At 36.0% G+C, this 14,691-nt stretch overlaps 1 protein-coding gene across 1 annotated transcript in view; it reads left to right on the top strand.

Annotated features, from left to right (window-relative positions):
* CGRRF1 (cell growth regulator with ring finger domain 1) overlaps positions 1-2,562 on the top strand; it is a 22,952-nt gene extending 20,390 nt beyond the window's left edge. Inside the window, exons 5-6 of the mRNA XM_006920170.2 lie at positions 647-754; positions 976-2,562. Coding sequence (XP_006920232.1) covers positions 647-754; positions 976-1,296 — 429 coding nt within the window. The 3' untranslated portion in view covers positions 1,297-2,562. The remainder of the gene's footprint in view (positions 1-646; positions 755-975) is intronic.
* Positions 2,563-14,691: the final 12,129 nt, after the last annotated feature.

Genomic DNA, 14,691 nt, shown 5'->3' with positions numbered 1-14,691 from the left:
AGAAGGAATTCACACGTTTTCTTCTAGTACTTGTATAGTTTTATTTTTTACAATTCGATCTCTTTTGCTTTTTAAGGTTATTCTATGTATAGAATGAGGAATGCATCTATTTTTTTATTTTTCCAAGTAGCTATCCAGTTGTCCCAGTATTTTTTATTAAAAAGACTCTCTTTGCCCATTGATTTGAGATGCCACCTTTATCATGTTTGTATATATAACTGGTTCTGTTTCTGGACTGTTTATTCTGTTCCAGCCATCTGTCTACTCATGTGCCAGTACCACACTGCTTTAATTTTAAAGGCATTGTAGTATGTTTTAACATCTGAGTGGGCTTAGCCCCTCTCATAGCTTTCTTTTCAGTATTTTCATAACTATTCTTATTTGTTATTTTTCCATATGTGAATTTTAGAGTCAACTCAGCTATAAAACAGATTAATGGAATTTTTGTTGTGGTCACATCAAATGTGTAGGTTAGAATGTAATTAAAATAACTGGCAAAAATATGTCAATAACTGGTTCCTCTGTAGTGACTGTGACAAATTATTGTAAGTTTTCTAATTTATCTTTTTGTTTGAGACACATTTTTCACATATCTGAAATAATGTAAGGAGGTTAAGTACTGACTAGTGTTTAATTTTTATTTTAGGTTTCCATGGTGTCAGTAATTCATATTCCTGATAAGAATTATAAGCTTTCCTGTAGAATATTATATCAATATTTACTCCTGGCTCAAGGTCAATTTCATGATCTTAAGGTAAGTTGTACCCTGTAATCTTATCTCTGTCTCTTTTGTTTCCAGATTTTCAAAGAATGACTGTTTATGAAGGGATAATATTTTTCAGTTATCGTAGAAGTTAGGTATTACTTGTTATTGGATTTGCTAGCTCATAAATTTTAAGCAGCTCTTATGACCCTCAGGCTTAAAGAGTAATTGTCATTTGTAATTATCTTTAAACTTGTTTCTTTGATTTTCAGCAACTTTTCATGTCTGCAAATAATAATTCCACTCCCTCCAGCAATTCCTCTCCAGAAGAAAAAAGCATAGACCGAAGTTTGTTGGAAAAGGCTGGACTCTCCGAAAGTGAAGTAGATCCTCCAGAGGAGAATAGCAAAGACTGTGTTGTTTGCCAGAACGGGACTGTGAACTGGGTGCTCCTGCCCTGTAGACACACGTGTTTGTGTGATGGCTGTGTGAAATATTTTCAGCAGTGCCCAATGTGCAGGCAATTTGTTCAGGAATCTTTTGCACTTTGTAGTCAAAAGGAGCAAGATAAAGACAAACTGAAAACTCTCTGAGGCTGTTGTTAAAACTGAAAAGTGTATTTTCTACTGAAGATGCAGAAACTTGTGTTCTTGGAACTAATCATAACATGGAATCTACAGTGTTAACCCTCATTGAAAATTGTAGTTTATTTAACTTCATATTTGTATGGTTCCTGGATGATGAAAGTTAATTATTTCTTCCTGTTCAGTGTGGTAATATTGGAATGCCATCTGTATTAATATATAAAAATTCATTCAGCTCTTGAGAGAAATATAAACGTTTGGCCTTTTATCAGCTAGAGGATTTCATATAACGTCAATTAGAAAAATTCTGAAAAGCAATCCATCTAAAATTTGAGGAAGTAAAAGTCTTAAGATTTCCAAACGTTTTTCCTTTAACATAATCTGGAATACAGTTAGGAAAAAATTGAATTCCTAATACAAGTGTATGTTCCCCAGTTTATAGAGGAGATGGAAAGGGCTTCTAACTTTATGTCCTTTCCTGAAATATCAGTTTTTATAAATATCCATCTGTTTGGTTTCTAATTTTTCTTATAATCATAGTCACATGAACACATCTTAATTTTTAAATATAACTTCTTATATCATAAATGCAATATACAATTCTTGACTGTTCTCAGTGTATCATAGATTTAAATGATATTTATAGAAAACATATAAAAGAAGCATAATAAAATTTCTTAGGTAGTTCAGTTTATTGTCAAATATGATTAAATTAGCACACTGTGATCTATCTGGGAAGATCTGTGAGACTCTTAATCCTTACCTTAGATTTCCTCCTGCACAGCAAATCCATCCAAAACTGGAGAGGTCTTAGAGCAAGAAAAATCACTAAAAGAAACAAATGACTATTTTTTTTCTAGAGTATTTTTATTCCAAATAAACCCCATATCCTTCTGGATAGTAAATTACTTTGCTCCCTTGTTATATCCTCATAAGAGTTGATAAATCTGATAGGCAAAATGGCCCCATCCCTCACTCCTTCCAAGATGACTAAGAAAAAGGTAAATCAGAGCTTCCTGTGTCTTCAGTGCAAATTACCTTCAACTCACCAAGAAATCAGATCACAGCAAATAAACTATGACATTCAGGGAGATATTCAAGGCTTTTTTTGTCATGTTTTTATGAAGAATAATGCTTTGTATCAATGTTTTTACATAATGTCATTTCATCCAATCAAATATAGCACTCTCAAAAAGATATTACCTATTTTCCATTTTGTAAAACGAATCAAACTTTGTTCAACAGCTGTGTAATAAATACCTTCTTGGAGTCAGATACCTTTTGGGAGTTGGGGCTACAAAGAATCAGGAAAATCTTACCTCAATGTATTTGTGCTTAAAAGGAGCATTGGTGGCTTATCAGAAATTCCTAAATCCCTGTTCTAACTGCTGCTGGGAGTAGGGCTGTCAGAAGCTGCAGGCCTTGCTGCACTTAGCTACCATCGTAACAGTTCATCTGAGAAGTTCACTTTGTGGCATAAATTGGGGGAATACTCAGAGATCATGTCTCCCATCTCAGCCATCCTGCTTCCCTTTGCATATCTGTTTGTACCTAAACTGTCCTAGACACATTGTTGCTTTCTCACTGAGATAGATTCCACCTATAATTTTATTCCATTTTTCATAACTTTATTGTAGGAAAACATATATAACATAAAGTTTATCATTTTTACCATTGTTAAGTGTACAAATTCAGTGGAATTAACTACATGTACATTATTGTACAACCATCGCCAGTATCTGTCTTCAGAGTTTTTCATCATCTCAAGCAGAAACTCTATACCCATCAAACAGCAGCTTTCCATTACTCCTCCCTTCTGCCCCTGTTAACCACTATTTTACTTTCTGTATCTATGAATTTGAAATTCTAGACACTTCATATATATAGAATTATACAATATTTTTTCTTTTGTGTCTGGCTTATTTCACTGAGCATAATGTTTAAGTTTCATCTATGTTGAAGCATGTATCAGAATTTTCTTTTTAAAGCTGAATAATATTCTATTGTATGTATATACCACATTTTGTTTATCCACTCACTCATCATTTTTCATGTGTTAAAGATGATTTGCCTTTACTGCAGTTAAAGTAATTGTTTTTCCTGCCCTCAATGGTAATAAATATGAGGGATTTGGTAGGTAATCAAGTAAAAACAAGTACACTGACTCCTAGAGGCTTATGTCAGAATTTGCCAATAGCAGTGAATAGTGACATTTTGTGATAATGTCTATGACAGCATTATATTTGAATAGATTATTAGGTAAAATGTTTGGTTTCTATAGATTAGTTGCTACTAATTCAAGTAGGGATGTCAAACAGAAGAATATAGTACTCTGAAGTTCAGAGGAAAGGTTTGGTTGAAATTACGAATTTGGGGGTCATCAATGTAGTATTTAAAGCCATAGTCTGCATGTGGTCGCCAAGGGGGTGAGCACAGGAATAGAAGTGGTTCATGGACTGAGGGGGAGACTCCACCATTCAGGGAGATTATGGAGGAACCGGTGAATTGAGAAGAAGACTGAAGTAGGAAGAAAACCAAAAGGGTGGGCTTTACCAGCCATCCCAAAATGAAATGGTATAAAACAACAACCGTGTCATTACGCTCACAGATTCCGTGGTCAGGTACCGGGACAGGATATGGCAGGCCTGGGCCTGCCTGGCACCTTGGTTGGGAAGACTCAAATGACCAAGAGTGACTCAAAGGCCAGAGGGCTAAAATCGCCTGCAGTTTTCACTCACGTATTTGGTACCTGCCCTGTGATGACTCAAAAGCCAGGCTGAGCTAGAACAACATGTGGCCTCTCCATGTGGCTTGGCCATTGCTGCAGTCTGGTGGTCGGTCTCAAGGCAGTTGATTTCTTAAATGGCAGCTCAGGATTCCATGAGCAACTGTTCCTAGTGGACAAGGCAAAAACTGGATGGCCTTTTTTTGTTTTGTGTTTTTTCCTTTTATTTGCTTAATGAAGGTATAGTTTACATACCATACAATTTTCTCATTCAAAATGTACCATTGAGTAGTTTTAATATAATCAGAGTTTTTCAACCACTGCTACAATCAACTTCAGAACATTTTAATTACCCCCCAAAAGAAACTTTGTACATATTAGCATGTTCCTTCAACCCTAGGAAACCACTGATCTACTTTCTGTCTCTATAGATTTGCCTGTTCTGTACATTTCATGGAATCACATGTAGAATCACAAATGGAATCGCACAGTATGTGGCCTTTTGTGACTGATCACAAACATTGCTTAGCATAATGTATTTAAGATTCATCCATGTTTTAGCATGAATCAGTATTTTAATCCTTTTTATTACCAAATAATATTCCAGTGTATAAATAGCACATTGTGTTTACACATTTATCTACTTTTTGGCTATTATGAATAATGCTGCTGTGAACGTTAGTTATGAGTTCAGTTTTAGACATTTTAAGTTTGAGATGTGATGTTAAGCCTCCCTTGTTTAATTAGTAGAACATCTAGGCATTTAATCTCTTCTGTCTTTTTCCTAGTTATGTCCTACAAAAATATTGCAAATCTCTACCAGCCATAGGACTGAGTCAATTAGTCGGGTGAGGAGGAGAAGAAATAGCTGCTGTACACTTTCTATGCTCTAAGCGCTTTGTATTTATGCCAGCAGTTAAGCTACTGCTTCTCAGCTTCAAACCCACCCTCTGTACTCTGCTTTGTGATGCTGGGGTAGGACTCTGCAAACTACATTTATGTTTTGACAGCAGGCTCCCTATGAGGCTTTGCAAATCAGAGTACTAGAAGGAGATGAGAAGGTAGGAGGAAGAAGGGATTTGCTTCTTCCTGTCTCTTCTGGGTTTCCTGTTCCTATAAACATCATCCCAACCTCAACTCTTTATCTAGTGGCAGTTGATTCCAGGAGCAGCAGCTGAATCCAGATTGGAACCTGCTTCCTCACCTGCCCCGACTCAGGACACCAGCCCCAGCCCAGCAGTGCCCCCTCCTCAGAGGTCTGAGTGTTTTAGCTCTATGGGGCCCTTTCTCCAAACTTCTAAATTTTTATAATTTCAACTTCTTTACTTTGTTTCCCCAGCTCTGTGGATGGTAGCAGCTTCTTGCAATTGCCACTTCTTTCCACTTTTCATTTAACAACTTTTTATATTAATAATCTCTGAAGAATAATTGTCTTTTCTGTCTCCTGGCAACCCTAATTGATAAATTAGATATTATCTCTTATAATCCTAGCTCAATTTACGAAGGTAGACAGAAAACTGAGACCAATCGAGGTTAAATAGCCCATACTATACAGCTACTAAGGAGTAGAGTTGGGATTTGAATCCAGTTTTGGTTTGTTTTTTTGTTTTACCTAAAGCTTGTGCTCTTAATCACTATTCACCTTCCTTCAGAAAAACACACGGTTTTTCAATATCAAACTGGAGGTACAATTTTAAAATTCCTTCATCATTTTTATTGCTTGAGCTTGTATCAGACCCAGCATTTCTCAAAACATATCTCATGCAACACTATACTCCGAGACCTGTGAAGAATGGATTCTGGACTCAAGTAAGTTTAGAGCCTGCCATATGCTGTGCTCTCTAGAAAAGGCACAATGAACATTAGCATAATAAAGACTCTGAAAAATCTTGCAATAAAATTTAAATACATAACCAGGTAGCTTCTTGTGAATTTTTGACTAGGAACATTCCAAGGATGTGAACAATGTGAGATTAATCAATATCTAATCTAATGTATCCTGTGCAGCAGTAGTGCCGAGTTAGGAGAAAGTTGTTGGTGCCAGCAATCGTGGGACCATCTCATCATACAGAGGTGGCTTTAAACAATATTCGGGAAGGCAATTCTGATTTTTGTTTAGGTTATTGAAATGTGACCTCGGATTTATACATTTAAAATTTCAACTATTTAAACCTGTAGACACACTTCAACTGTATTTTCAGTTGAAAAAGATATTGGCATTTTTTTAAAATATTTTTTTAATTTTTAAATTACAATCGACATATGTCAACTGTATTTTCAGTTGAAAAAGATAGTGGCATTTTTTTAAAATAATTTTTTAATTTTTAAATTACAGTCGACATATGATATTATATTAGTTTCAGGTAGACAACATAGTGATTAGACATTTATATAACTTACAAAATGATCACCCTGATAAATCTAGTACCCATCTGATACCATACAGTTACTACAATATTATTGACTGTATTCCTTATGCTATACATTGCATTCTCATGACTATTTTGTAACTACTAATTTGTACTTCTTAATCCTTTTCCCATTTTCACTCCCCCCATCCCCCCTCCTATCTGGCAACCATCAAAATATTATCTATATCTATGAGTTTGTTTCTGTTTTGTTTGTTTATTTTGTTCTTTAGATTCCACGTGTAATGGAAATCATATGGCATTTGTCTTTCTTTGTCTGACTTATTCCACTCAGCACAATACCCTCTAGGTCACCCGTATTGTTGCAGATGGCAAGATTTCATTCTTTTTTAATGGCTGAGTAATATTCCATTGTATATGTGCACCACCTCTTCTTTACCCATTCATCCATTGATGGACACCCAGGTTGCCTAGATATTGGCAATTCTTGAATCAATAACCAAAATCAGAATAAAGATTTTATGACTTCTAGAATAAGTAATTTTTCCTTTTTTTTTCTCCCATGCTAATCTAGGACAAGTTATCCCTCCAAAAGGCTTAAGGTCCCACTTGTGTAACCCCAACCCATATAAATCCTGTAACTAGGAGTAGTTTTGAATACTTACATTTACCCTTTTGACTGGATTTATTTGAAAATTTATCTGTGACACCTTATGAGATATTTTACTGTAAAAAACTATAATTAATACTTCACACATTTGTTTATTTTTAAGAAGTGTGAACCCATCTGCATTTGTGTTTAAATTGTGGTTCATTTGCTTGTGTTTATATTATATTTAAATAACTTTACCAGTTAATTGGTTTGGGTTATACTGTTTAGAAACCAGTCAAAAATATGTTGTACCTAAGTGTCCTAAAAATTAGAGTTAACCTTTCTTATCTAACTCCATTCTCGAGAAAGCTGTCTCAAAAGTTATGTTCATGAAATAGTCATCCTTAAAAATGAAGAAAATTCTGATACATGCCAAAATATGGATGAACCTTGAAAACATTATGCTAAGTGACAGAAGCCAGACACAAGCAGATAATATTGTATGATTCCCTTTATATGAGGTACCTAAAACAGGCAAGTTCATGGAGACAGAGAGTACAATAGTGGTTAGCAGGAACTGAGAAAAGGGGAAATGGGGAATTATTGTTTAGTGGGTATACAATTTCATTTGGGGTTGATGAAAAATCCTGGAGATGGTTAGTGCTGATGGTTGAACAATGCGAATGTACTTTATGCCACTAGTTTTGTTAAAGGATAAATTTAATGTTAGTTATGTGTATTTTACCACAATAAATAATCCATTTTCTTTATGGATTCAACACACTTGTCCAACTCACATTTCAGTTTGAATCCTGAAGAATAATCATAACTGCTCATGGTGCTTGGTTAGTGGGATTCCATCTATCTAAAACTGAGTTTAAGGAGTGTTTTTTTTTTTGGTCCCGCCTAGCCCCCCAGAAGAATTCTCTAAAATGAGGAACCAAAGAAAATTTGAAAACCATCCTGAGAGTGGTAAGAACTTTAGTGAAAAATGAGAGCAGATTCCACAAGAGTCCTACTGTTCTACCTGACACTCACATGGCTAGTCACCCTGCACTGGCTTTTGGCTTAGATTCCGCCATGATCCCATCAATGTAGAAAAGTGCTAGGGAGAGAGGAACTGGGTGCAGGCAATGACCACTCTGCCCTGGCTAACAGAACACTGGCTTTCTATCTGAATGTGTGGCCCTGCCAACATAGATATTTCTGAGCTGCTTCTAATGAGATCTGAACTCAAGTTTAGTCTCCTGAAACCACAGCTCCTGGGCCTTACCCAGCTTGCCTTTCACTGTTGCTATCTTAGCCGACTTGACTCCTGATTTAGCCTTCCCACATTCCATCTGTCACCAGTTCTGCAGTTCCTTCCTCCACATCTCTCTCTTCATTCCCTCGAATCCAGATTCAAGCCCTGGCAATCCTCTCCTAGGCCTTATTACAAAGCTTTTGAGAAAGTACGTCTTTGAAGAGTGAACAAAGCATGTTTCTATGTGAGGCAGACCCAAGATATAAATTAGCCAAATTAACACACTCTAATCTGTGTATAAAAAGATAGAAAATTACTATTTATCAAGTTCCTACTGTGTGCCAAGAAATACGACAGTTATTTTCAGACCTCCTAATGAGCTTATGAAAGCCAGCATTACAATTATTTTTAAATAATATTTTTAATACAGAAGCTACTTTATCATAGCTGTGCCTACTTTTCAGGAAGCACACTAGATTCTAGTGGCAAATATAGAGTTCTATCTGATGCAGATGCCAACTTGGCTCTCTTTAAATCAGTCTTCACATTTCCCCAATCCTGGGCACTTCTATTCAGTCACCCAAGCTTAATCTTGTAATAGTCAATTCCTTTTCTCCATCTTGCCCTGAAGAGCCTAGACTCACCTGCATGTACATCAGGGGTCCTGCGCCTTCGCTGAGGAGAGAGAACAGTGAACCACCTGGGTTGGTCTCCTTCAACCAAGAAATGGTTTCTTTGACTGTCAACCATGCTTGTAGCTCACCTAAATCCTCTTTCTCCCAACTTACTGCATCTGCTCTTTGGAAGTTATAATTTGCACTGAAATTCATTTTCTGTTAGATTGATATTACACGTTGATGATTCTAAGAGACCTTCAGGTCCTTTAAAATATGCAACTTTCTAAAAATCTATGCTTTGTTCGCTTTTTCCTTGAACCTATCAAATACTTCTTCATAGATCAGAACAGCTTTTGAGAAGGCATTTCAGCTTTGCCACAGTGGTGATGGGTGGGGGACAGGTTATTACCATTTACTGAGTGTCAGGTACTGTAAGGCACTTCACATGTTATTTCCTCAAGTCTCATAACAATCCTATGAGATGAGTATTATTATCTCCATTTTATAGATGGTGAAATAGATTAAATAACTTGTCCATGGTTGCATAGCTGCTGTGATTACATTTGAAATCCCCTGTCCAATTTCCAGGGTCACTTTAAGCGAGTGGGTAGTATGTCTGTTCAGGAAGGTCCTCTAAGAATAGATGCTAATGCAAGATTAGATGTGCAAGCCATTTACTGAAGGGAAACACCTGTGAAGGTTAAATGGGAAGGGAGCAGAACCAGGCAGGGAGAGCCTCCATATTAGGACTGCGAAAGGAAAGAGGGAAGAAAGTTTGGGTAGGAGGAGCCTCAGACCATAGCATAGTTTGGAGAAAGTGAATGGGGTGTCCCGGAGCAAAGAGGCAGTAGGTGGAGTTGGCTGCCATGGGTGGAAGTTAGAGAGAGATAGACCAAAGACTTTAAAGAAAGCATGTTTTAAATCATCAATGCCAACCAGGGATGCAATGGCCACCCCAGCACCATTTAAACAGCCACCTAAAGGGATGCATGTGACCTGTGGCTTCCAGACTAATGAGTTTCATGAGCCGGAAAAACCAGGAGACCATCTGAAGTTGCCAAGTTTTTATTTTTATTTTTCCAAGTAAGGACATTAACAGCCAAATATCATTACTAACACCGTAATTTAATAGAGATACTTTAATACTCAAAAACAGAAGAGCATAAGCTCAGAATGATGTCCTTAAAGGTGAATAAGTTTAGAGCAATGAAAATGTATTGTTCTTGCTAGTCTTGTTTTGCTGCAATTTAGGTGAAAACATGCTCATAGACTGGGCAGCAGTCCATGGACTGGGTCTCAAAACACTGTAAAGAGGGTATACAAGTACAGGACGGGACATTGGACCTGGGGTCTTCTAAGGTACCTTCCAACCCTGAGAGTCATTCATTAACTCACAAATATTTACTGTGCACTTCTGTGTGGATGGTCCTATGAAGATATTGAGGATCCTAAGTGTAAATAAGGCAGGCCTGGTCCCTGCACTTTGTGGAGCTTAAAATCTGGTGAAGGGAGAGAGATAATAAAGAGGTAATAATTGAATAAGCAATATAATTTCTGTTTGTAGTAAGTGCTACCATAAGGAAAGGACCATTACTTTAGATAGTGTGGTCTAAAAAGGCATCTCTAAGAAGGTGACATTTGAGCTAAGACCTAAGGGAGGAGTCAGCCTTTTGAAGTGCTGGATGAGAAGTGGGAAAAATAATCCTCCAGGAATAGTACGTGTAAAGGCCTGAGAAAGGAATGAGCTTGTCGCATTTGAGAAACCAGAGGGGCTGCAGCTTGCTAATGAGATGGAGAGGCCAGGTCAGGCAGGGCATATTTCCTATGTGTACTGCTGAGAGTTCACTATTCCACTACGACAATGTTATTTCATTGACAGATACTCATCTTTACCTAAAGAGGATGTCTGGGTATTTCCTCAGAAAAAATCCAAAGGGACATCCTCGCCTTAGCAAATTCACCAGGACTCTTCTTTATGCAGGCTAAAAAACAAAAAAAGAAAAAAAGAATCGATCCATCTTTCAGGAGTTGACATAAATTCAGCAAGCTCGTGAGATTTTTGCGTACATCCAGCCTGACAGTATCAATTTACAGTGAGAACTCTAACTTCTCAGGGCACTGAAACCCTGCACACCCCTGCCAGCACATTTTCATCTGTAGGTACTCCAGGTGGAAAGACATCTTCCAATCAGATTCTCAGGACTGGAATGTGGGGACTAGGGACACTTAGAGATGTACCTGAGTGCCACAAAAAAAGAAAGGTGCAGTCTTTCATCTAGAGAGAGCTTGCATGGCCATTACATGGGCTCTCTCCTTTTAATTATTATTTATTATCTAATATTGCCTAATATCAGTTAACTCTCAGTCTATTTTTAATATTTACCCAAATGATTTTTTTCAAACCTAGGTATAATCAAGGATAACACATTGCATGTGGTTGTTATGTGCTTTTTCATCTCTTTTAATCTAGAACATTCTTTCCATCATTTTTTCCAGGCCAGTAGTCTTGAAGAATGTCCCTTTCTGGATCTGTCTGATTGTTTCCTGATGGAGTTGTATTAAACATTCAAACAAACAAAGAAATATTCCAATACAAATATATTTGTACATTCGTATTTATAATATATTTAGAGAGAGAGAGGTTTGTTTGTTCTCTCCCATATGTAATCTTTTCCCTTCTCAAAAAATCATAGTTAATAATAACATTTAATGAACACTTACTATATGCCTGGCACTGTTTTAAGAAATTTAAATGTATTACTCCACATAACAACAATGAGGTATGTTTGTTACCAATGAAACTTAGGTATAGAGTGGGAAATGACTTGTAAAAGGTCAAAGGGCTAGTAAGTGATGGGCTGGGTTCCAAGATTCAGGACTCTTGCTTTAGAGTTGACTTTCTTAACCACAAAAATGGAATCACAGCATAGACATTATTCTACAGCTTAAAAAAAAACCATATTTCTAGGCCAGAATATATAAATTTGACTCATCCTTTTCATTGCCAACAATTTATTATTAACTTTAACACATAGAAAATTCAGAAGAATTGAATGGTGAACACCTATATACTCAATTATTTAGATGCTACATTAACATTTTGCCGTATTTATTTTATTACATATTACTTCACTTGTGTATCCTTCCATCCATCCATCAATCTATCATAATTCTGATGCATTTTTCCAAGTATAACTCATTTTAAAAAATAGGTTTATATGATTTATAGTATGGAGTTTCCAAACTTATTCTCTCATTCTTCTACAGATTCCTCTAGTATTTTGCTATTACAAACAATGATGAAATTAACATTCTTGTATTTATACTCATACTTTAGAAAATGTTATAGTAATGATGCTTTTACTTCGGTAGTACAGATTCCTACTGAAAAGATGGGATTACTAGCTTAAAGGCTAGGCCCAATTTAGTAGATACTGTTAGATTTCTTTCCACTAGTATATTGACACCAACAAAATCTGGGAAGGCCTATATTTCCTTTGTTTTATCTTACTACTACTAGAAGAAATATAGTCTGAAAATATACTAATGTGGAGTTCTCAGGATGCTTTATTGATACAAACATCTATATATCCTGGCCTGGTATCTGTGTTTAAAATTTTGCCCATTTCTGTTGAAACTATTCATCCAATGAGCACCAACTCAAAAGGCACCAGATGCATAGTATCTTTCAGAATTTTCAAGCAGAATTTTTGCTTCCTCTGGTCTTTCTCAACACTGCGTGTGGCCTCCCTCTAGACCCACTGTTAATTGTACCTTTTAGTGAAGTGTGTGTGCGTCACAAGCGTACTTTGCCCTCTCCACTAGAAGTTGAAGAGACCATACCTTCTTTTCTACCTTTGTATCCTCTATTTGCCTAGCATAGTGGTCTATACTCAATAAATACTTCTTGTTGAATGAATTAGTGAATGAAGTGTGGGAAAGAAGTCCAGAGGATCAGACAGTGGCCAAATTCTGAAGTGTTTGTATTTCAGGCCAAAGAGTCTGGAATTTATTCAAAGTCAAGTCAGAAACCACAGAAAATGTCTAAGTTGGACAGTGGTTAGACCAGAGCTGAGGCAAGGAGACACAGTAATGAAGCTAGGATGGGACCCAGGTAGGAAGGAAAACAGACCCATAAATAATTCTTGGGAGTTGAAGACCTAAGTTTTACAGTGTAGTTTCTTTAAGATACTTTCTAAATTTGATTTTAGTCAGTGGTTCTGAGTTCATGCAGTATTTTATCTTTTTTAACTTCTAGTAGAAAAATTAGAAAATATAGAGAAAGAAGATAATAATCCTCAGTAATTCTACCATACAGGGAAAATCACCAGTAGTTACCATTTTGTTGTAAATCTTTTCACACTTTTACCTATACATATATATAGTAAAAAGCTATATTTAATATAAATGGGTGTATAAATTTATAATTTTATTTCATATATTAAATTTAATATAACACACATTAAATTTTCATTTTATGTGTAAAAAATTAAATATATTTATATATTAAATATAAATTATATGTATACATACAGATTTTTATGTTAGAAAACACCATGTGTCTTGAACATTGTATCTTGAGGACCTACGTAGAATAAATAAATGCTCAATATACAGTTATTGAATGATTGAATGAATTATCATTATTCATTGTCATTTACCTTTATTTGGAGATTTTAATTCTTTTGCTAGTTCATACAGCAAATCATTAAAAATAACCTGCTCTAATGTATCCCTATCCAATGCATTTCTTGTTTTATCTTATTATGGCTAGAAGCAATATGAATTTAAAGTATATAGACATGGACTCCTTGAGATGTCTTATTGACACAAGCAACCTTAAACATCTACTTAAGCAGTGATTTATAAACATGGCACTGATTTATCTGGAATTAGTCATCTTTGAAACATTTTAACATTTGAGTTATTTGACCAAAATTATTATTCAATATTTTTTCTTCCCAGATTCTAGGGAGGAGAAAAGCACAATAATGTTGAGAATGTTTGTTTGAGAATTTGATCTTTTATTCATGCAAAGAATCTTTTAGTTGGTACAACATTCCACAGTCAATTACATTCAGTACCTGTATTTGGTGTTCTCACTGCTTAACCCAGTGCCTAGCACAAAGCAGATGAACAGTAGGTATTTTTTTCATGAGTAAGTAGGAATATAGTGAATAGACATATTAATAATCTCCTTTATTGCATATTTTCATTCCTTTTCCAAGTGATGTGTATATTTAGTACTTGTTAGTCACTTCTGAATTATCCATAAAAACGAGGTTCAGGTTCGCATAGGAAAAATCCACATTTAATACAAAAATATGTATTTAGCTGATGGAATTTTCTTCCTTTAGAGTCCTGACTTCACCCTCTGTGAGGAATAGTGAAGCAGCGTCATGGGGTTTTACCTCTACTCACATTCCCGTCAGAGAGAAGCCCAAGACGCAAGAAAATCGCGAGTACTGTGAGCCCACAAAACAAGGGGGACTGGGAACTCATGTCAGGCTTATCTTTGTATTTCTCAGAAATAGCTCAAAAATTAGCTAATCAACATCTTTTCCTAGGTCAAAGGCTGCTGTTAGGACTACACGTTTCCAGTAGGTGGCAGTATTTTCTTTCTTCAGCACATGTAGACTTCTTAAAGATTTGCCTCAAGGTTTGTCGTATTTGTTTTTGTTTCTTAGTTTTACTATTCGTTAGTAAACTGCAGGTGACAATAAATACGTTAATCAAAATGATGTTTCTTTTACTTTCATGTTAAAAAATCACTCCTGGGGTCTTCCAAAAGCCCCATCTGGGAAACTTCTGCATTGGCTACAGTTGATAGCAAAGTATATACCGAGCGCTCTAACTCT

The sequence above is a fragment of the Pteropus alecto genome, unplaced genomic scaffold (genome assembly GCF_000325575.1).
Source record: "Pteropus alecto unplaced genomic scaffold, ASM32557v1 scaffold86, whole genome shotgun sequence".
Lineage (NCBI taxonomy): Eukaryota > Metazoa > Chordata > Mammalia > Chiroptera > Pteropodidae > Pteropus > Pteropus alecto.
Note: the sequence above shows the minus strand (reverse complement) of the source record. Positions and strands in the feature narration are given on the sequence as shown.